Source organism: Vombatus ursinus, unplaced genomic scaffold (genome assembly GCF_900497805.2).
Source record: "Vombatus ursinus unplaced genomic scaffold, bare-nosed wombat genome assembly UNPS02010320.1, whole genome shotgun sequence".
Taxonomy (NCBI): domain Eukaryota; kingdom Metazoa; phylum Chordata; class Mammalia; order Diprotodontia; family Vombatidae; genus Vombatus; species Vombatus ursinus.
Window position 1 is genome coordinate 1,114,052 of NW_020950098.1, and position 21,704 is coordinate 1,135,755.

Below are 21,704 nucleotides of genomic sequence, written 5' to 3' on the forward strand. Positions count from 1 at the left end.
GATAATAAGAATAATATTGATGATACTATAATAAGCACATAGTAGTGGCTGGGGTTGGCACCATTGAGCCCAAGGAGAAAACCATCTACCCCCTCTTCCATGGCCTTTGGGTTGGTAATGCCACTCTCTTCCTTATTCCTTCTTTCAAGAGTTATTTTCTTTCTAGTCATTGCCTTTTCCTCCTTAAGAATGGATTTATTTCAAGTTACTGCCCTTTCATCCTTAGTTTCTTCATTATTTCTAAACCTTCACCTCAAAAACAAAGGCATATCTGAGGTACCTGAGACAACTACCTCTGAGGGAAATAATTCCTGCTTTTTATACCTTCACAATTTTTAACTACTGACTCATGGACTTCTAATACTTTCTATCAAATAATTTTTCTTCTCCCTCTCTGATACTTGTGGATCCTTTAGTGGCTCTGTTGCTCAGTCTGCCTAGACCTTTTTGGAGTCTTACCCAGGAAGACAAGGGTCTACTGCAGAAAAAGTTTTGTTCTTGGGTCTGATATTGGTGTCTACAATGAAGTATCTAGTCTGAGACTGTGAAACCTAGTATACTATGCCATATAGTCAAATGAGCTTTCTCTTTCTGATGTAGGACAGTTGGCTTTTTTTGTCCCTTTCTGATGTAGTGTACCTAGATATGGTCCTTTTCGGAGAAATTGCTCTTCTAAATGGCTTGGGGCAGCAGTTCTCAAATTTTTGGTTCTCTGTATCCTTTTATACTCTTAAAAATTATTGACAACCCCAAAGCAGTTCTGTTTATGTTGGTTATACCTACAGATATTTATCATAGAAATTAAAATGGATATATTAGAATTTTTAATTAATTCATTTAAAATAATAGATCCATTATGTTTATATAAATAACATTAAAATTATTATATTTTATAAAACAAAAAACTTAGTGAGAAGAATGTAATTGCTTTACATATTTTGGAAAAGGGAGGATTATTTTAATAGATGAATAACATCTTAATATTATTATGAAAATAGTTTTTACTTTGAGGACACTCTGAAAGGGTCTTGAGGAACTAAAGTGATCTGTGGCATGTGCTTGGAGAACCACTGGCTTAGGAAAACTAATCCTCTGTCTTGTATAGTCCCTGCCTTATGTAGGAGTGGGCATTCTTTTTCCCTATTCCTCCCTTCAGATGTCGTGTTGTTTCCCTCTCAGGGAGGGACTACTTTAAATCTGAAAGAAGAACAAAGATTTGAATTGCCCAAAATAATTTTCTTCATCCATCAATTAGTAGAAATCAATTGCTAGACTTGAAGTCACAAATATCTGGTTTTTATCCTGCCTCGGAAACTTACTAACAATATGATCTTGGGCAAATCACTTAATTTGGCAAGCCCTCGGTTTCCTTGCTTGTCAAAGGAGCAGGTTTAATTAGATGACCTTTGAGGTATTTTTTAGCTATAGACCTATCAACCTCATTTCACTACTTAAAATTGGTTACTTATGGTTCAGGTTTTGCCAAGCATCACAGGTCCAGATTAATTTAATGATTCTCTTCCTTTAAGAAAGTTACGACGGAGAAGGCAATAAGCTTTTCTCTCATTTAACCCCCAAGCCCTAGGGGGTGGAAAAAAAAATCTTGTCTCCTCTGAGCTCCTGTTTGGGATAGGGAGGTCAAGAGGAGGCTAAAGCCCAGTTCCTCCCACTGGGCACTAAGAATCTCCTTTGTTTTCACTTTTGGCACATTCATCATTAGTCCAAGCTTTTGGTTATGGTTTTCAAAATTCCAAATGTCAGTTTTATTAAGATTATATAAATGTCTGTATCAAAAGAATTTATTTAAATATGAAAGCTAGGAACCACTGACTTCCATTGGGCTATGTGAAAGTGTTAGTTACAGGTTCAGTACTTCCAATGGAAGACACCTCCAAACCTCCAAAAAGAGTAAACAAGGATTTGTATTTTTGAAGAATGTGAAATGTTTGCCTAATTGCTAATTTTATATAAAGTTAATATTAATTTGTGTAAAGTTGCAAATCCATTAAGAAGTAGAAATTTAACTTTTTAGAAATGAGAAAAGCAATATTAAATACCAATGAAATCCTAATTAATGCTTACTTAAAAAAAAACATATTTTGTTTGACACTCAGGCCAAGCAGAAAACCCAAATCTTTCTTTTACATGACAATCATTCAAATATTTGAAAAAGCTGTCATATTACCCCTAAGTCTCCTCTTCTCCAGGTTAAACATCTTTAGTCCTTTCAAATAATCTTCATAGGGTGTAAATTTGAGGGTCTTTGCCATCCTGGTTATCTTTTTTTAGGCACTTCTCAGCTTAGCAACGTCCTTTCTACAATGTGGTGCCCATGACTGTATGTAATACTCAAGACATATTCTGATTAGAGCAAAACATAGTGGGATCATCACCTTCCTTGCTCTGGAAGCTGTCTCTTTTAATATAGTCAGTCCCTTATGTTTTCTTTGTTGCTGTAACACACTATTAACCCATATTCATCTTTGCAATTTACTAAAATTCCTGGTTATTTTTCAGATGAACTTCCATCTAACCATACTATCCTCATTTTATTCTTCTGAGGCTGATTTTTTTAGAGTCAAGTGCAATAGTTGACACATACCTGTTACATCCCACCTTTTTTAGAATGAATCCAATGTTCTGTTCTTGTTAAGTTATTTGGAATCCTGATTGTCACCCAATATGCTAGCTAATCCCTCCCAGCTTTGAGCCATCTGCAAAACTTATAATTCTGCTGCCTATGCCTTTATCCAAGCTATTTTCAAAAATATTGAATAGTATGGAGTCAAGACAGATCTTTGACATAAATTGAAATACCCCCACTACTCACTGTTTGACAAAAACTGCTGGGAAAACTGTATATCAGACTTGCAAAAATTAGGTTTAGACCAACATCTCATATCATATCCCAAGGATAGTTCCATGTAGATACATAACCTAGATATAAAAAGGTCCCATCATAAATAAGTTAAAGGAACAAGGAAGAGGTTATAAAGATTGTAAAAAAGTCTATAGGCAGGGTAAGAGTTCATGACCAAACCAGGGATAAAGGGGATCATTGAAGAGAAAATAGGCAATTTTGATTTCATAAAATTAAAAAGTTTTTGCACCAACAAATTCAATGAAATTAAGATTGAAGGGAAACAGGTAGGAAAAAAAATCTTTGCTGCAAGTTTCTCTGATGAGGGTCTCATTTCCAAGTTATATAAGAAACTGATTTAAAATTCAAAATAAAAGTCATTTCCCAATTGATAAATGATTAAAAGTTATGAATGGCAGTCCTTCAGTGAAGAAATCCAAGTGATCAATAGTCATATGAAAAAAACGCTCCGAATCACCAATATTTAGAAAAAGACAAATTAAAGCAACTCTGAAATTCTACCTTTCCCCCAAAAGATTGAAAAAGTCAACAAAAGAGGAAAGAGACAAATGTTGGCACAACTGTGGGAAGACACATTGGTACATTGTTGAAGGAACTGTGAATTGGTCTAGTCCTGGAAAGCAATTTGGAATTATGCCCCTAAAGTTACTAAACTGTGCATCTTTTGACCCAGCAATGCCACTGAGATCTATGTCCTAAAGAGAGAAGAAAAAAACATATATGTACAAAACATATTTATGACATCCTTTTTTGCAGTGACAAAGAACTGGAAGCTAAGGGTGTGCCAATCAACTAGGGAATAACTGAACAAATTATGGTATATGAACATGATGGAATACTACTTTACCATAAGAAATGATGAAAGGGGACATATTAAGAGAAACCTGGGAGGACCTAAATGCACTTATGATGAGAGAAGTGAGCAGAATCGGATAATAATGTATATAATAACTACAATATAAAAAATACAAATAGTTTAAAAAAGATCTAAAGACCTTGATCAATGTAATGGCCAACCAGAAAACTAGTGGTGGAACATGCTTTCCACCTCCTGATAGAGAAATCGCAGACTAGAAGTACAGAATGGGACATATTTTCACATGGACAATTTGTGGTGTTTTTTTTTTTTTTTTGACTTGACTGTATAAGAAGGATGTTTTTATTAGGGATGCAAATTGGTGGTGGGGAGAGTACATAGAGTAATAATAATAATAACACACATGCACATACCAAGAAAGAATGGTAAGATCATAAATGAAGCATTAAAAATGAGCAAGATAGAACAGAATGAGTTGTAGAGGCAAATAGATAAACGGGACAACCTTAGAAATAAGGTCTCAAATTTATATAATTTAAAAACAAACATACAATCATTAGCTAATGGCGATTCACTATTCATGTACAATCCTCCTTTTCTGTTCTTTGTATATGGGAATGCCCATGTTTCCTGTTGTTTGTTAAATTCAGAATAACAAAAACAATAGTTTTATTATTTTTAGCAAAACAAAAACAAAACAAAGAGAAATACCTTGCCACAACTAACATCTATTCACAGTGTCCACAGTCAGTGGCATCCCCAGTAATTATCAGATGATTTTTTCCATTTAGCAAAGATATAATGTTTTCTTGGGCAATGTTGTGCAAGATAAAAATGAAATAATTTTGGATGTGATTGCTGAGATAGCTAGCATTTCACAGAGGTGGTTGCATGTATTTTGACCTTATGGAGCAATAATTTTGGAGTATATCTATTAGATTTAGAAATAAATGTTTCTCATAATTGTCTCCCCCTTTCACCAAACACAGAAACATGTCAATCAGTTGCTCAGTTTTACTCTGGTTATGGTGCCATTGTTATTTAGATAGATTAATGAGCTTACACTTCACCAGTGCTTAGGGGACAGGGGATTCTCAGGTAGCTAATGATGAAATAGAGGTGATAAAACAGTTACACACATAACTAGACTGAAAATGAGAACCAACTTGGTGCCCTAGAGAAAGACAAACAAAATAATCTCAGTTCAGTTGAGACTACCCTCCTAGTAGTCATAAGTGAAAGGTTTGACTCAGGATGACTAGTTTATCAGAAAGCATCCTTTAAGACCTGGTCTGAGAGGAATCTGGGTTTCCTGAGAAATGGTTGCTATAGTAGTACATGAGAAATGAATCAACAAATACAATGATTCATGAGATTTAAGTCAAGCTTGTTCCAATATTATGTTCTCAAGAGATGGTTGGAATTTGAATACTCTTCAATTCAACATGCATTTATTAAGTGACTAATGTATGCAAGGTGTTGTGCTAGGCACTGGGTACCTAGGTAAGACCTGTCTCTGTTCATATAGAACTGAAAGTCTAGGGAAATAGAGATAGATGCAAACTTAGATGATTGTAACACACAATATTACATGACTAGGGCATTAGAAAGGTACAAAAAAGGGAGGCTTCTCCCAGTAAGATAGACACTAGATTAAGCCTTCAGACTAGAGCTCTTGAAATCTAATGAGAAAACTAAGTAGAACAAGGCTTTGATGTATGCTCAGATCACTTAACTTGGAGGAACCTACATGGGAGATGTCAAACACCTGATTATGGGAGAAGACATTCTGTGTTACTATATTGGTCAGAACAACTTCTTTCTACTGACTTTGTAGCCAGAATGGGTTGCATCTTTAAAACTACCAAGATGGGACAGTCTCATTCTCTCCTAGACACAAGTAGAGGGATGAAGTATCTGTTCACCCATAGCATGGGCACCATGAACTTAACTAGGTGGGAGTAAGGGCTACCTTCCTTCCTTCACCTTTCAGGCTCTGAGAAATGGGCTTGGTGTTTAACATGTTTCATTTGACCTCAGTTCTAGGCACAGACAGTGGAGTCCTTGGACCTAAACTTAAGCCAAGGCAACTTTGGAAGTAGGATTCCAGGCCAATGTTGCTGCAGGCAAGCACTGAGAAGTCAGAGTACCCAAGACCCAAACCCAATGGGAACTTTAGATTTGGAACTTAGTGGGGCTGTGCTGTATAAGATCTGAGCTAAGCTATGAACCTGATTCCTACCCTGTCCCCCAGAGATTGATGCATCTCTATGTGGGGGATTATGCCCCTACCTATTGGGGGGAATGTTTATAAGTTTGTTCTTGCTATACATCTGAAGTAAATGTTCTTTTGTAAAAGCTAACCTGAATGTTGAGTGGTTAAATGGAACTGGGAGGAGGGGGTCCCAAAAAATGGAAGAATACCATCAGTGGGGGGTTGAGCTAATGGCAGAGAGACTAGACACTTCTCAACCCCATTAATGATTCAAGCAAAGGGGACCAGAGTAGTCACTGTTACGGAAGTAATTAAAAGGATGCATCTATTAAATTTCTGAAGATAATAATAGTTATTGTACTTCCGTGAACTAGACTCCAGAAGACCTCTAAAGTTTCATCTAGCTTTAAATCCCATTGATTGGCTTGTCCTCTTGAGATGACCTTGGGGGTTTGTTCCTACCTCCTTTCTAATGTAAACAAATTGGAAGACCTTTTTTAGTTACTGGTCATTTATTTATTTATTTATTATTTATCCAGTCATTTAGTCATTATCCATTCACACACCCATTTATTTGTTTGTCTATTTATTTGTCAGTCTATTTATTTATTTGGAGGAGACCTGTGAATTCATTGGTATGGGGAACTCCTATACCTATTTGTACCTGGTATACAGTATATAGTTTTAGAGAGTAGTCTGTGACACGGGCAGGTTTTGTGACTTTTGTCACATAGTAAGTATGCATTAGAGGCAGAATTTGAATACAGGTTTTCTTGACTCTGAAGTAGTCTTTTCATCTATCATGCTACTTGTCTATTGATTTATAGAAGAGTTAAATGTTAAGGTAATGCTGGATCCTGGAAGTGTAGAATCTTCAAAGCTTAAGCCCTTGAAGTCACAGAGAAAGGAGTCTAAATTGTTGGATTTGGAAAGTACTTTATAGGTCACCTCTCTTAACCTTCGACCAATGTGAGAATCCTTTCCACAACATTCCCGATAGGTCAGCATTCAGCCTCTGCTTGTACACCAGTCCCCCACCACCAAATGCCCATTGGACATCTCCTAGATATGCCAAACTCAACATTTCCAAAATAGATCATTGTCTCTCCTCTTAAATCCACTTTTCTTCCTAAGTTCTCTGTTCCTGTCACCATCATCCTAGTCACAGGCGCTCACAACTTTCCTTGACTCTGCCCTCTCTTATCCTCCCATATCCAATCAGTTATCTGGTTGAGTCTCCCTCAACAATATTTCTCACATCAATCCCCTGCTCTCCACTCATATGGTCACCACCCTAGATTGCCTGGACTATTACAATAGCCTTCTTTACAAATATTATCTCATTTGATCCTCACAACCACCCTGTGAGGTAATTTCTATTATTTCCCCCATATTTTTACCAATGAGGAAACTAACGCACAAAGAAGTTAAGAGTTTGCCCACGGTTACAAAGCTGGTAAGAGTTTGAGGCTGGGTTTGAATTTAATAGCCTTCTAATTGGTCTCACTGCCTCCAGTCCCTTCTCTCTGATAATATTCCACCCAATTGCCAAATTCCTGGTCCTAAAGCAAAGATATGACCATGCCATTTCTAGGCTCAAGAAGCTTCAGAAGCTTTATTACCTAGAGAATAAAATACAAACTCCCCTGTTTGCCATTTAAAACCCTTTGTAATCTAGTTCAATTTATCTTTCTAAACAGATTTCACATTATTTCCCTTCATTTACTCAATATTTCATTTGAACTGGCCCATTTTCTGTTTCTTATATACAGTATTTTGCTAGAGGCGAGCTCAGAGTAACCCACAAAAGCCACTTGTTAAATTTTCAAAAATCAGCAAATACCATAAATCATGGCTTGCTTGATTGTTTTGTTGTCTAGACTTAAGAAAGCTTTGGAAAAAATGTTAACAATGCAAATTAAACTTAAAAGTGTGTCATAGGTACATCACCCCCCCCCCCCCACTCACCCAAAACCCAAGAGCTGGTTGTTTACCAGCCTACCCCTGCTTATACACAATATTCTACTTCTAACCTTATACCTCCCACCTCCAAGTCTTCATATAGTTTTTCCTCCTACACAAAGAATTCATTTCCTTCTCACCTCACTCCATTCAAGGCTCAGACTCAAGTACTTTTTGCTGCAAGGGGCCTTTTCTGACTTACTCCCCATTCCCAAGTTGTTAATGGTCCTTGCCCCCTACTCCCATCCCCCCCAACCACTGAAATTACTAAGACTTTTATTTTGCATTTGTCTAATATCAGCTTATCCATATGCACATGCTTTCCTCTAGTACACAGTAAGTTCCTTGAGGGCAAAAACTTTGTCTTTTTTTTTTTGCCTTTGTCTCCCCAGCACTTTGCACATAGTATGTACTTAATTAATGTTTGTTGAATTACATTGAATTGGAAGTCAAAAAGAGTTGAATTTAGGCTTATTGGAGGAAAAAAAAATCTCCCAAATGAAAGCTATCTAGAACTAAAATGGATTACTGAGAGAGCAATGTGGTTGAGGTAGTGGATTCTGCCTGAAAGAAGGAAGACTCATTTTTTTTTTAAATTAGAAATGGGCAAGAGAAATCGAATGATGTTATAAGGTTATAAGATGCCAAGACTCATCTTCCTGAGTTCAAATTTGGTCTTAGACATTTATGAGCTATGTAACCCTGGGCAAGTCATGTAACCTTGTTTGTCTCAGTTTCCTCATTTGTAAAATGAGCTGGAGAAGGAAATGGCAAACTACTCTAGTATCTTTGCCAAGAAAAAAAAATCAAACCAAAAAACAACAACCCTCAAATGGGGCCAGGAAGAGTTGGACATGACTGAAAAGATTCAATAACAACATCAGAATGACTACTGAAGTCCTGTCTAAAGAGGCTGTGAATCTGTGATTCTATGACTGCATCTTCACATTTGAGCACATCCCCACTAAGGCTCTAGCTTTTTTTTTTTTTTTTAATGTGAGGCAATTGAGGTTAAATGACTTGCCCAGAGTCGCACAACTAGTGAGTGTTATGTGTGTGTGGCCAGATTTGAACTCAGGTCCTCCTGACTCCAGGGCCATTGCACCACCTAGCTGCCCCAGGCTTCATCTTTTTAAGCTAAATATAATTTCCTTCAATCATTCCTCAGAGGAACCGAAAACTCATGTTGACCTTTATTGTATGTTTGAGTATTCAAAATACATCTGTTAGTTGTGAGATATTAACTATAAATCAGCATGAGAAGAAAATTTCCGTTAATGGATTAGTATAAACTTTTCTACACAATGTGACTGGAAAGTGTTGTGACTTCTTAAAGCAAACATACCAGAACTTACATCACCATGTGAAAACTGTGCTTTGAAGTAATCACGTCGAAAGGTGGTAGGCTTATTCTAACAATGTTTTCATTCCTCAGCATTCACTTTCGAGTCATTTACTGAATCAATAACACAAGAAAATGTCTTTACAATCTATGTTTTATGTTTTATTTCTTAATCCCAAAGATCTATGCTCAAACTTGATAATTCACCTCATTTACTGGACTTGGTCCTGAATAACTTCGTCACATTTCACAAAATGAAATTTATCTTCAAAGGAGGAACATTTGTCAGCACTGAAGACACACAAAAAAGATTTTGCTTAGCTTTTGAGGTCAATTCCCAAGGTGCTCCAGAAAATGTTTTAATCAATGGAAGTATTATTGGAATTACTGTATGACCTTCCAACATAACCATGCTGAAGGGAGACAAAATATACTTCTAGATGTAAAAGATTTCCTATGCTGGAATCTGTTTATATAATCTATCCATATCCATATTTTGTTGATGTGGTTACTTTTTCACATTGGAGAATCCCAGAGGTGAAAGAGACCTCAGAGATCCCTGCTCCAACTCTTTGATTGAAGTTTTAATCTTTTCTATGGCATCGTTGACAAGTAGTCGTTCCATCTCCACTTGAACACCTCTGCTGTTGGGGTCAGTTTGTATTTGTCAGCCAATTGTTAAATTTTTAGTGTGAACGTTCACATCTAGTGAATCAGCAAATGCTGAAATCATGGCTTGTTTTATTGTTCTGTTGATTGTCTAGACTTAAGAAAGTGATGGAGAAAATGTTAATAATATATATTAAGCTCAAAAGTGTGTCCTGTGTACATTTTTTCCCTCGGAGAGTTAGTTGTTAAACATTTATAGCATATGCCTGCTTATTTCCCTTTTTAGATTACAACTTCTTTGATAGCAAGGACCATGTCATATTCATCTTTATCTCTCTTTTAGTATAGTGTTTTTTTTTAAACCGAGTGGCATTTGATATTATTTGTTTGAATGAATTAAAGGAAATACTGATTGATAGAGAGGCTTCTCATGGTATGGAGAGAGGGCTAGGGGAAAAGTCTGGGCATTATGTTAAAAGGGACACGAAGAAGGAAAAAAAAACCCTTTAATTTGCAGGCTATCACACCAGGGCTAAATAAATCATGACATGTTTTAGGTATTTATGTTTCAGGGCCTCATAACTTTTTCAACTAGGGCAGGAAATATTTCTCTTTTGCTAGGTCACAGGGGTTGTGGCATCTAAAAAAATGCAAAGCTCTTTGCTTGAGAAAAGAATAGAATGATGAGGATGGCAAAGGGCCTTGACTGTCTTTCTGTCTTAAGAGCATCAGTTGGAGGTGCTGAGGAGATTTAGTTTTGGAGAGAGATGATGATAGTGGGGCCTGATGGTTGGCTTTGCGCGTTTGAAGGGGCGGCATGTAGAAAGAGTTTACACTTGTACTGCTTGACCTCAGGGGTAAGAACTAGGAGTAATGGGTAAAAGTTACAGAAAGATAGATTTTCTTTTAATGTAAGTAAAATGTACAAACAATCAGAACGATTCCAAAGTAGAATGACTATCTTGAAAAGTAGAGGAAAGGACCACTTTCTCTTAGAGGTCTTCTTTTTCAATTTCTATTTACTTATTTTTAATATTCATTTAAGTAGAATTGAGTTCCAAATTCTCTCCCTTCTTCCAAGCCCTCCCCCACTCATTGAGAAGGCCAGCAATACGATATCAATTATGCATGTAAAGAGGGCAGTTGGGTGGTACAGTAGATAGAGCATTGGGCCTGGAGTCAAAAAGACCTGAGCTCAACTCTGGTCTCAGACATTTACTAGCTGTGTGACCCCGGACAAGTCACTTCACCCTGTTTGCCTCAGTTTCCTCTTCTGTAAAATGAATTGGAGGAGGAAATGACAAACCTCTCCAGTGTTTTTGCCAAAACCTCCCCCCAAAAAACCCAAAAGGGGTCACAAAGAGTTGGCTACAACTGAAAACTGATTAAACAACAACATGCATATAAACATCCAAAACATATTTCCATTTTAACCATGTTGAAAAAAAAAAGCAAGAAAAATAAAAGTGAAAAAAGTATGCTTCTATTTGCACTGAATTCAACAGTTCTCTCTTTAGAAGTGGATAGCATTTTTCATCATGGGTCCTTTGGAATTGTCTTAGAAGCGTCGTGGCAAAAATCACATAGATCTTTATTAAAAGCATTGTAGAGAAGATTATTGTTCAGGTAAAGTTTGGACCAGATCAGTGGTTCTTAAGCTGGGGTCCAAAAACTTGTTTTTTGTTGATTTTATTTCAATATAATTGGTTTTCTTGGTAATCCCAGTATTTTACTTAATATTTCTAATAACATGATTCTGAGAAGTGGTCAGAAGGCTTCATTAAACTGCCAGAGGTGTGTAATATAACAAAGGTTAGGAACTCCTGATGGTTTCTGAGGTCCCTTCCAAAGTTGAGATTCCATACTCCTGGAATATGGAGAGGGGAGAAATGTGAAGCTGTCTGAGTTTTGTCACTTGGGACTGCCAATGGGTAGATTTCTCCTGGCTTCCCTTTGTAGTAGTTCATAGAATTCTAGAATCTCTGAGTTGGGAGAAAACTCATAGGTCATCGTCCAATTTGGTCAACTCCAGATTGTATGTGGCATTTCTTGATTATCGCGTGGCCTCCTTGTGTAGCCCTTTTTTGAGTGATGTGTACGAGGCCTTTACGACAGTGACGTCTTTTACAGAATGCCGTTAAAAACCCTCATTTTGTGGAAATGATGGCCTGACCATTACCAGTAAATTTAGAGTTGGCTTTTACCTAACTGCCACTCATGGTGAGGTCAGTTTTTTTTTTTTTTGATTGTGAAACAAGTCATATAAAAATAGAGCGAGCAACTAGAGTGATCTTCCTATTTACAAGCTCGAAGTTATCTTTAGCTGCATCTCATTGGAGAAGCTTGGTGGGGAGGGGGGTTTACATAAGTAGGTTATCCTTTATCATCTAACCAACCTGAAGTAACTCAGGCTGCTAAGAGTGACACAAGGCCAGTGTCTTTGTGAGTGTTTTGGGTTGGGGTGGTGGTGGTGGTGCGGAAATGCAAGTGAATTATATTTTGTGTTCTGGGCTGCTTTTTATCATTCCGCATTTGGTCGTTGTTGAAAGCAAACCACCTCGTTCCACCACGGCCTGCTGTCATAAAGAAACCCTATCCAGAGTGATTGACATCCTCTTCATCAAGGCCATGGGATTCAAAGCATCTGTACCAGTAAGTATTAAACTTTTTTGAATGAACAATGACCCAGAACATTGTCGGACATCATGGTGTGTACTGGGCAGACCTAACCTCAATTTGTTCCGTTGTAGGCAGACAGCATCAAAAACACAAAGCTGCTAAAAAAGAAAACCAAAAGTCTGTTCATGGTAAGCCTGGGAGTCCTTTCTCTTATTTTATTTTTCTACTTGTTTGGTATTTAAAGAATTAATCATCTAACCTTCAATCCCACAAGGGAAGCAATCCCTAATGACTAGAAAGATGTTGCTAGGGCAGGAACCAGGCAACACTTGATACTTCTTAGGGGGTCAGCATCCGTTCCTTCAGTGTTCCAGTGAAGTATTGGTTGGAAGGGTGACATAGGGGCAAGAACTGGCCATCAGTGGTAAACTTAATGCAATGTCTCATTTGTTTGGATTATAGAAAAGCTGCCAATTTCGAGAGCAACTGCTTTCGTTTTTCATGGAAGACGTTCTTGGGCACCTTCCGTTTCCATCAAACAAAGAGATGGGCTTCATTGAGGACTTTCGTAGCTTTGGAAAGAAACTGAATTACTGTGTAAGTATATTTTTCAAAGCATGGGTATTCTAATCTTTCTCACCCTATTTAGGAACAAAGTCTAGGGCAAAGCCATTTGGGAAGGTGTCTCGAAAATGAATAACTTTTCAAACTGAGGTTTTAGTTCCACTGAAAGTCACAAGAACTGCTAATAATTGCATGATTTAGAAACTACATCAAATATCAATGTATAACCCATACCTTCCCTTTCTAGACCAAAATCTACCATCCTATATCACCTTAAAAGAGTGAAAATTGAAGTGTATTGGATAGAACTGTGAAAAAAAATAGATACAATATTAACTACTTACACGATGTCTAAATGTTCAAATATTTGAAAGGTGACTGTCATTTGGAAGATTAAATTCTATTCTGCAGGGTCCCAGAGGGAAGAGCTAGGGCCGATGAATGGAAGTTACAGGAAAGCAGATTTTAATTCAATTTACGGAAGACTTTCCTAATCATTATAGTTGTTCCCAAATGGCTGCCGTTGGAGATAGGAAGGTATCTCTGGAGCTTTTTAAATGAAGGCATGATAGTCATTCACTGGGGATACGGTAGAAAGGATTCATGCTGCAGGCAGGGCTTGGTTTGAATGAGTGACTTCTGAAGTCAATTCCAAATCCAAGATCCTCTGACTCAGTTTACTTTTCTGGGCCGTACTTTCCTCATCTGTAAAATGATGGGGTTGAACTAGGTGATTCTCCAAGATCCCTCTGCCTCTGAAATTCTCTGATTCTATGAAATTTTTTTTTTGCCTTCACATCATTATGGTCTCCATTTATTTATTCATAAACACAAAAGTCAGGGGATATCAATTACATTGCTTATCCCCCCCCCCCCTCCCTGATATTGGTGATTTGGTTGATTTTTATGTGTCCCTATTACAAAGAACTATGTGAGGGCCAAGTAAAAAGGTAAAGTCTAAATAAAATAGTTCAAATTCATGCGACATATTTTCCCCTTCTTCACCTAAAATTGTTATCCTCAATGTGGTCACTGCCCAATGTGTCTTCACATTTGAAAGGTCAGAGGGAGAACCACCCCATAAAAGCATCCACTGGAAGAGAAAGAGGATAACAAGGAGATGGATTATGTTAGGTGAAGACAGATGACTTCATGATCACATGGAGCTGAGTTTTTGCTTTGGTGCTGTTAGATTTTGAAGTGTGCTTTTCTTATGCCCTAGAGCTTTCTTCAGTAATGCCAGGGACAGTAAAAGGGTGCTTGTTGTATTCCAGTCTTGACGTTGAATGGGACGGATGTCCCTCCTCATGCCTTTTGCATTCAATAAGAGAGATGTTTGCCTAGAGTTAGAATTTTTTCCCCCTTGCTGCTCGGTTTAAGCCTCAGTAAATCAATCAATTAATCAATAAATACTTAATAGTGCCTACCATGTACCAGGCACTGTGCTAAGTGATAAGAATACAAAAAGAGGCAAAAGACAATTCCTGCCTTCAAGGAGCTTGCAATCTAATGGAATCAAAGCAGGAGAAGCTAAGGACACATGGTGTCTTAGAAAGAATACTAGTTCTAGAGTCAGAAGACCTGAGTTCCAGTCCTGATTCTGATACTGTCTAGCTGTGTGAGGGGCAGGAAGCTGGGCCTCCATTTCCTCATCTATTGGATAAGGGGTAGATGGCACAAACTGCTGGTCTTGGAATCGGGCAGGCCTGAGTTCAAATCTTGCCTTAATACTCACTAGTTGCATGATCATCAGATACTAGCTCTGTGACCTTAGGCCCAATTCAATTAACCTTGTAGAGTCTCAGTTTTCTTATGGAGTAAATTGGATTAAATAATCTCTGAGATTCCTTTCCAGTTCTAAATTCTGTGAACCTTCCATGATCTTTTCTAAGCATGGGCTAATCAGATAGGGAATCAAGTGTCCACAAAATCAGTTGCTTTGGTTTAGTCAATTTATATGTTATTCATGTTGGTGGTTATTGCATATCACAGTAGCTCATCTCGACAGCTCACAACCCCCTCCTTCTTACCCCAACCTGGTACCTCCTCATGGAGAACAAAAGGAGAATGGTGTGGGCCAAGGGTCCTGATCTTTACTGAAAGAAAAAAGAACAAGTAGCATCCTACTGCTGCCATGAAGCCATTTTGAGGCAGAGAACAGATAACTGTAATTATTACTCTGCTAGATGGGGGCTGGACGATTCCACATTTTCCCTCTCTTTTAGAACCAGAGCTTACAGGCTAAGATCTTATTGGTTATATGGTAGATAAAGTTTGGTCCAGCATGGGCTGGACCAAATGGCCTGTGGGGTTCTTTCCACCTCTGAAATTCTGTGATTTTCTTAGCTTCAGTTTCCTCATCTGTAAAATGAGGATGATAATCCCTGTAGTACCCATCTCAGTGCTTTTGTGAGGCTCATCTGAGATAATATGACTAAAATCCTGATAAATGTTATCTATTACTATACATATATATGTATATATATGTATATATATATGTATATATATATATACATATATATGAGGTATGTCTATTGACATGCTGGGGAGGGGGCAGGAATCAAAGTAATAGATCCCCACACTTGATTTTATCCTTAATGAAGTTTTCTTGTTTCTGTTGCTAGATTACTCATCTTTGTCAAATATGACTGCCAGTATTTAAATATCAGCCAACTTCTGGTTTCAATGGCACAGAAAACTGTGCTTCCAAGAACCTTTTTCTTCCCTAATTTTTTTTTCTGAGAAATTTCATTTTCGAGTAGACCTCAACCTGACAAGACAAAAATTCACTCTTGGTCAGGCTCTGCTTTAAGTTAATAATTACAAAGAGACACTTTTTCCTTTTGTTTTTAGGTTTTGTGGTTTGTGAAACCATTGGCTCCCCCTGATGGCAAAATTTTAATTCGCACAGATTCCGTCCCTCCTGTACTCCACAGAAGGAAAGTGCCCACTTTCACCTAGCTCTTGTCTTTCACATCAAATGGGATCACAGGACCATAAATTTAGAGCTGGAAGGGATCATAGAGACCATTTACTCCAATCCCTCACTTCAGAGACAGTAATGATTTGCTCAGAGTTCCATGGTCAGTTTGTGTCTGGGGTGGAATTTGAGCTCAGATCTATCCCACCCCAAATCTGGCCCTCCATACACTACTCTTTGCTGCCTCAGAAATGAAATTTTTCCTGCTGGCTAATCTTTCCATCCCACAACCTCCTTAGTAATATCAGTAACCATTAGTTGACCATGTGAATTAATTGAGTTTTACTGAGTGTTAAGATGTAGCTTGTGGTTGTTGTTTGTTTTTTGTTCTCTAAGAGGACCATGATATCAGGGAGGTGATGCCATGACATGCAAGCGAATTGAATTTAAGTGAGGGACGGCTGTGCAAAGTCACCAGCCTCACTTTCTCCTCTGGAGCCATCTAGGTCCAGTGGCGAGATATAAATCAGGATGACAGGAGATCAGGGTTGGAGGGTGCAGTTTCCTTCTACAAAAGGAGTTTTTGGAGGATTGCTGAGAGACAGTTTGAGAGAGGAGACCAAGGAGAAGGGAAGAGGGTGGGCCAAGATGTAGCACAATATTGGAGCGGGGAAGGGGAAGACCCAGAAGATCTATGTTCTGATCTCAAATCTGATATTAATTAACTATGGGCAAATCAATTCATCTCTTTGGGCCTCACTTTCCTCATTTGTAAAATGAAAGGAGATAGACTGGATAAATGATGTTTTAGGTCCATTCCAGCTACCCTCCAGAAGCCTGGCTACCATATAGTGAATTATTTTGACTATAGACACTTAAGAGACTGTGTACTAAAGATTAACAGGGCTCCAGTCGGATTATTAGTGGGAGAGCCCACACCAGTGTCATTGTGGCTTTTTAATAATGATAGCTAACACTTACAAGAGGCAACTGGGTGGTCAAGTGCACCTGAAAGCAGGAAGACCAAAGTCAACTCTGGCTTCAGATTAGCTGTGTGACCCTGGGCAAGTCACTTAACCTCTGTTTTCCTTAAACCACTGGAGAATGGAATGGCAAACCACTGCAGTATCTTTGCCAAGAAAACCCATGGACAGTATTGGTGTGCTAAGGTTTACAGGATCAAGAAGAGTTAGACATGACTGAATGAATAACAAAGCACTTATAAATCACTTTAAAGCTTGCAAAGCACTTAAAAATATCTCCTTTGTTCTTCATAACAACTCTTGGAGGTAGGTATTCTTCTTCTTCTCCTTCCCATTTTACAGATAAAGAAACCAAGGCAGGCAGAGTTGAGTGACTTGCCCAGGACACCACAAGTAGTAAGTGTCTGAAGCCAGCTTTGAACTTAGGCCCTGACTCCAGGTCCATTCTCTGAGGTTCACTATACCAACTTAAAACTAATATCAAATATCAAAACCAAAATATATAAGGCCAAAATGAAAATATGTAATAAAGTGTTATTTATATAGCTTATAGATTTCAGCAATAAGTACACATTTTATTGTTGTGGAAGATTATGATAAGAAAACCTGTATATCATTTCATTTTATGTCTTAACATAATGTATAGAGACCCGGCCTAGGAGGCAGAAAGTTCTGACTTCAAGCCCCAACTGTGACACATATTGGCTGTGTCACCCTAGGAAAGTCACTTATCTTCTGGGTTCTTAACCTCTTTTGTGTCATAGACCCATCTGGTAGCCTTGGTGAAGCCTATGGACACCTTTGCAGAAAAAATGTTTTTAAATGTTTAAGCAAATGTAGAATTTTCAAAAAGGAAATAAATTCTATTGAAATATAGTTATCAAAATATTTTAAAAAACCAAGTTCACGGAAGACCATAAATTGCAGAGAAGGTACTAACCTGCGTAGTGGAGAGAGTTTCCTCATGTGGGTGTTTCCTATACCACTGAAATCATAGGTTCAATTCCTACCCCTCTTACTTTGCTTACACTATGGTTCATGGTGTTTACAGAATGCAGACTACCTTACATTTTCTGATTTTAGGTGTTTATTTTACCCCCCTTGTGGATAAGATTTTAAGAGCAATTTGGTAATTTAAAACCACTATTTACTTCTGTGTCTGTCATGTATTCTAGTCCTTTTGACATGCCCAACAAAACAATGTATATTAGTTAGTTTTTCAGTCGTGTCTGACTCTTCATGACCCCATTTGGGATTTTCTTGGCAAAGATACTGGAGTGGTTTGCCATTTCTTTCTTCAGCTCATTTTACGGATGAGGAAACTGAGGCAAACAGGGTTAAGTGATTTGCCTAGGGTCACACAGCTATTAAGTATCTAAAGCTGCATTTGAACTCAGATCTTCCTGATTCCAGGCCTGTCCCTCTATCCACTGTGCCACCTAGCTGCCAATAATGTATGTACAATGTTTTTAAAAAACCCATTTGTTAATATGGATTTGCATGGTTCTGGATGGATAACTTGAAGAAGAATAATATAAACGTCTTAATTTTCAGAAACTTTGCTAGCCATGATATAGTTTCCTGATATAAGAGGCATTGTCTAAATCTATAAAATAATTGTATATAATTTTCCATGGTCAATGAGATATTAAAGAAGATGTATTGATTAGTTAGTCAACAAGCATTTATTACATGTTTATTGTATGTCAGATGCTGTGCTAAACTCTAGGAATACAAATGCTTGCAGAAAGAAAGATAGTCCTGGCCCTCATGGAACTTACATTCTAAAGGTGGGAGATAACACATAAAAGGAAGCTAAATACAGAAGGGGAAAACTCTGTGTGTGTGTGTGTGTGTGTGTGTGTGTGTGTGTGTATGTGGTACCTAAGATGAAGGTACCCGGCATAGGGGTATGATATGATTTATTCCCATAAGCTCCAAAATCTTCAACTAAATTTCTACTCCAGTGCCTAATTGTGACATGGAGGGGACCCTCAGGCCAGCAGAATGCTAACTTCGGTAGGTCTTAGTCCTCTGGAAAAGCTTTGATTATAGGTCTGGGCTTGAACTGTGTATCTGTCAACTAACACCCAAACTAGCTAAGACTTGTTATCAGAGGGCTGGCCACCAGGTGGTGATGTTTTGTATTTTTTTCAGTATCAGAAATTCAAGACTTGAAGAATTGAAATAATGAAACAGGGAAACATTCTCATGTGTATCTCCATAATCCTGCCTTGTGTTTCTCCTACAAATAATATGATCTATGAGGGTAGGGAGTGCATTTGACTATTTTTAAAAAAATATTTTTAATTTATGGAATAAAATAAGCATTTCTATAACAGTATAAAAAAGATGATTGTACATGAAATCGCAAATCTGCTATGTATAACTTATTATTCCTTTCAAAAATTTGGCAAAAATATCAAGGAAATTTCTTTTTTTGTTCTTCTGGCCCTAGAGATGGCTTTAGATACAAATAGGTACATATATTATATATATACATACATATATATATATAATTATTCTATTTATCATCTCTTTCTCTGGATGCAGACAGCGTCTTTCTTCATATGTCCTTTATAGTTAGTTTGGGTATTTATAATAGACTGTTTTGTTCTTCTTTAAAAATATTATCTCATTTTGTTCCTCACATCAACCCTGGGACGAAGGTGTTATTGTAATTCTCATTTACAGATAAGGCAGATAGAGTTAAATGACTTACCCAGGATAGCTTAGCTGGTAAGTACCACAGCTTGCTGGACATGATAGGTGACTGAGTAAATGTTTATTGAGTTGAATAGACTTGTGTAATTTATTCTGAAGCCAGGTGCCAGCTAGTAAATAAAATATCTGTAAGAGTTTGCCTTTCTTGTGGTGGGTTTGGTAAGACAATTGTAATATCATCTGCAAATGGGCTGATAAGATAGGAAACAATACCAATGTTTATATTTATCATTCGGAATGATAGCAACTGTTAATGGTTTGGCCGATGGAGGAAAAATAGCAGTGAGAACAGCCCTATCTCATTTTCCTCTTAGTTGCAAAATCCAAAGAATGGGATGATTGTTTGCTTGTGTGTTCCTTATGTAGACTATTAATTACCCAGGAGAAATTTCCCCTACTCCATTGCTTTTTTTCCCCTCTTCTTATTCTCATGTTGCTATACATTTCAGTCCATATTGTGATTTTTTTCTCTTTTTACTCCTGTGCTACTGTATACCCTAGTCCATAAGACTGAATTTCCTAGACTTTATTTGGAGGGACAGGAAGAATATACAAGTTCAGAAAAATACACCAGAGTAAGGGAATTGGAAGACTATATATGAGATACAGTATGGCATATAGGGCCAGTGTTGGAGTCCTGAAGAACTGGGTTCAAGTCTCTCCTTTGACAGCATATTATGAGTCCCTGAACATATCACTAAACTTTTCAGTGCCTCGGGCAATTCTAACTTGTAGAAGAGGTGCTGATAGGCTTTGATGGAGAATTTCTATGCTGGTGGTTCCATCCATAGAAGAAATCTAGACATTAAAATAGAGAAATAGAAAGTCTTCTTCTTCCACGGAGAAGGAGTTTAAGCTTTTGATCTAGTCCTTAACTAAAATCCCCTAGGGCTAGTTTGGACCATGATCACCACATGCCACCATGTTTGGCTCCCTTGCTGCTCCAGAAGAAAATGGTATCTTTCACCCAAGAATGTCTTTTCTTCCTCCTGCCCATTTGGAATTGGTCCAGTCTGGACTGCCGGGATCAGGCTAATAGGTCTGTTCTTTAAAGTGGCTGATCATTCTCAATCAGGATTTTTAAAAAAAATTTCATGGTGAATTCTTGGTATTTTAACCATAATCATGGTATATGCCTTATTAGTAAGTCAACCTTTTAGTCATTCCTCTTGGAGTAGCCTGACTTCAGGGGAAGCATACAAAGTTAGTGTGTGCCATTTCTTAGTAGTCAGTAAGTGAACTTACATATCATCACCCTATAACTGAGCCTATCAGTAATCATATCTGATCAACTTGGGTATTAAAGATTACCTCAGAGTTCGGAATTTTATTTCCACTGAGAATACACTTTTAGATGCAAGTCCCAGCTCTTCCGGTATACTTTTTTTTGTAGGACATTTTTCTCCCTTTATGTCATAATTGGCCTTTGCTAGAAGTAATAACTAGTTATTTTTATTCATTGCTAAGTGTGGGTTTGGGGCAGGGGAAGGAGGCCTTAGGATACTGTGAGGCCACTATTGGGGAGGGATAAGGAAGGGACCAAGCTGGGGTGGAACTCACTTGAAATATAATCATAGAAGAGGAAAGAAATTGTTTTAACTAATTATTCTTGTTGATTAGATACAAAGTTTAATAGTGTCTAAACTACTGAAAAAAGTTGCAAGCACTATCAACACATTAAATTTTGGCATGTACAGAATCCTGAGACATAGCCCCATAAATCTACCTTTACCTATGGAGAGGCCTTCAAGACAGGGTAACTGCATGTATGTCGCTCCTTTTTGGTTTATACAATTCACCCCCATTTAAAATATACATTGTCTCATAGTTGTCAAATGGCAGCTAGGTGGTGCAGTGGATAGAGCACTGGGCCTGGAGTCAGGAAGCTCTGAGTTCAAACCCAGGCTCGGACACTTGCTGGCTATATGATGCTGGGCAAGTCACTTAACCCCTATATGTATCAGTTCCTTGTCTGTAAAATTGGGGACACACTGGAGAAGGAAATGGCAAACCATTCTAATATCTTTGCCAAGAAAACCCCATAGGCATGGTCCAAGGAACCATGAAG

At 37.7% G+C, this 21,704-nt stretch overlaps 1 protein-coding gene across 1 annotated transcript in view; it reads left to right on the top strand.

Moving 5' to 3' along the window:
• Positions 1-12,307: 12,307 nt before the first annotated feature.
• IL26 (interleukin 26) overlaps positions 12,308-21,704 on the top strand; it is a 14,286-nt gene continuing 4,889 nt past the window's right edge. The window contains exons 1-3 of the mRNA XM_027854183.1: positions 12,308-12,478; positions 12,577-12,633; positions 12,908-13,042. Coding sequence (XP_027709984.1) covers positions 12,308-12,478; positions 12,577-12,633; positions 12,908-13,042 — 363 coding nt within the window. The remainder of the gene's footprint in view (positions 12,479-12,576; positions 12,634-12,907; positions 13,043-21,704) is intronic.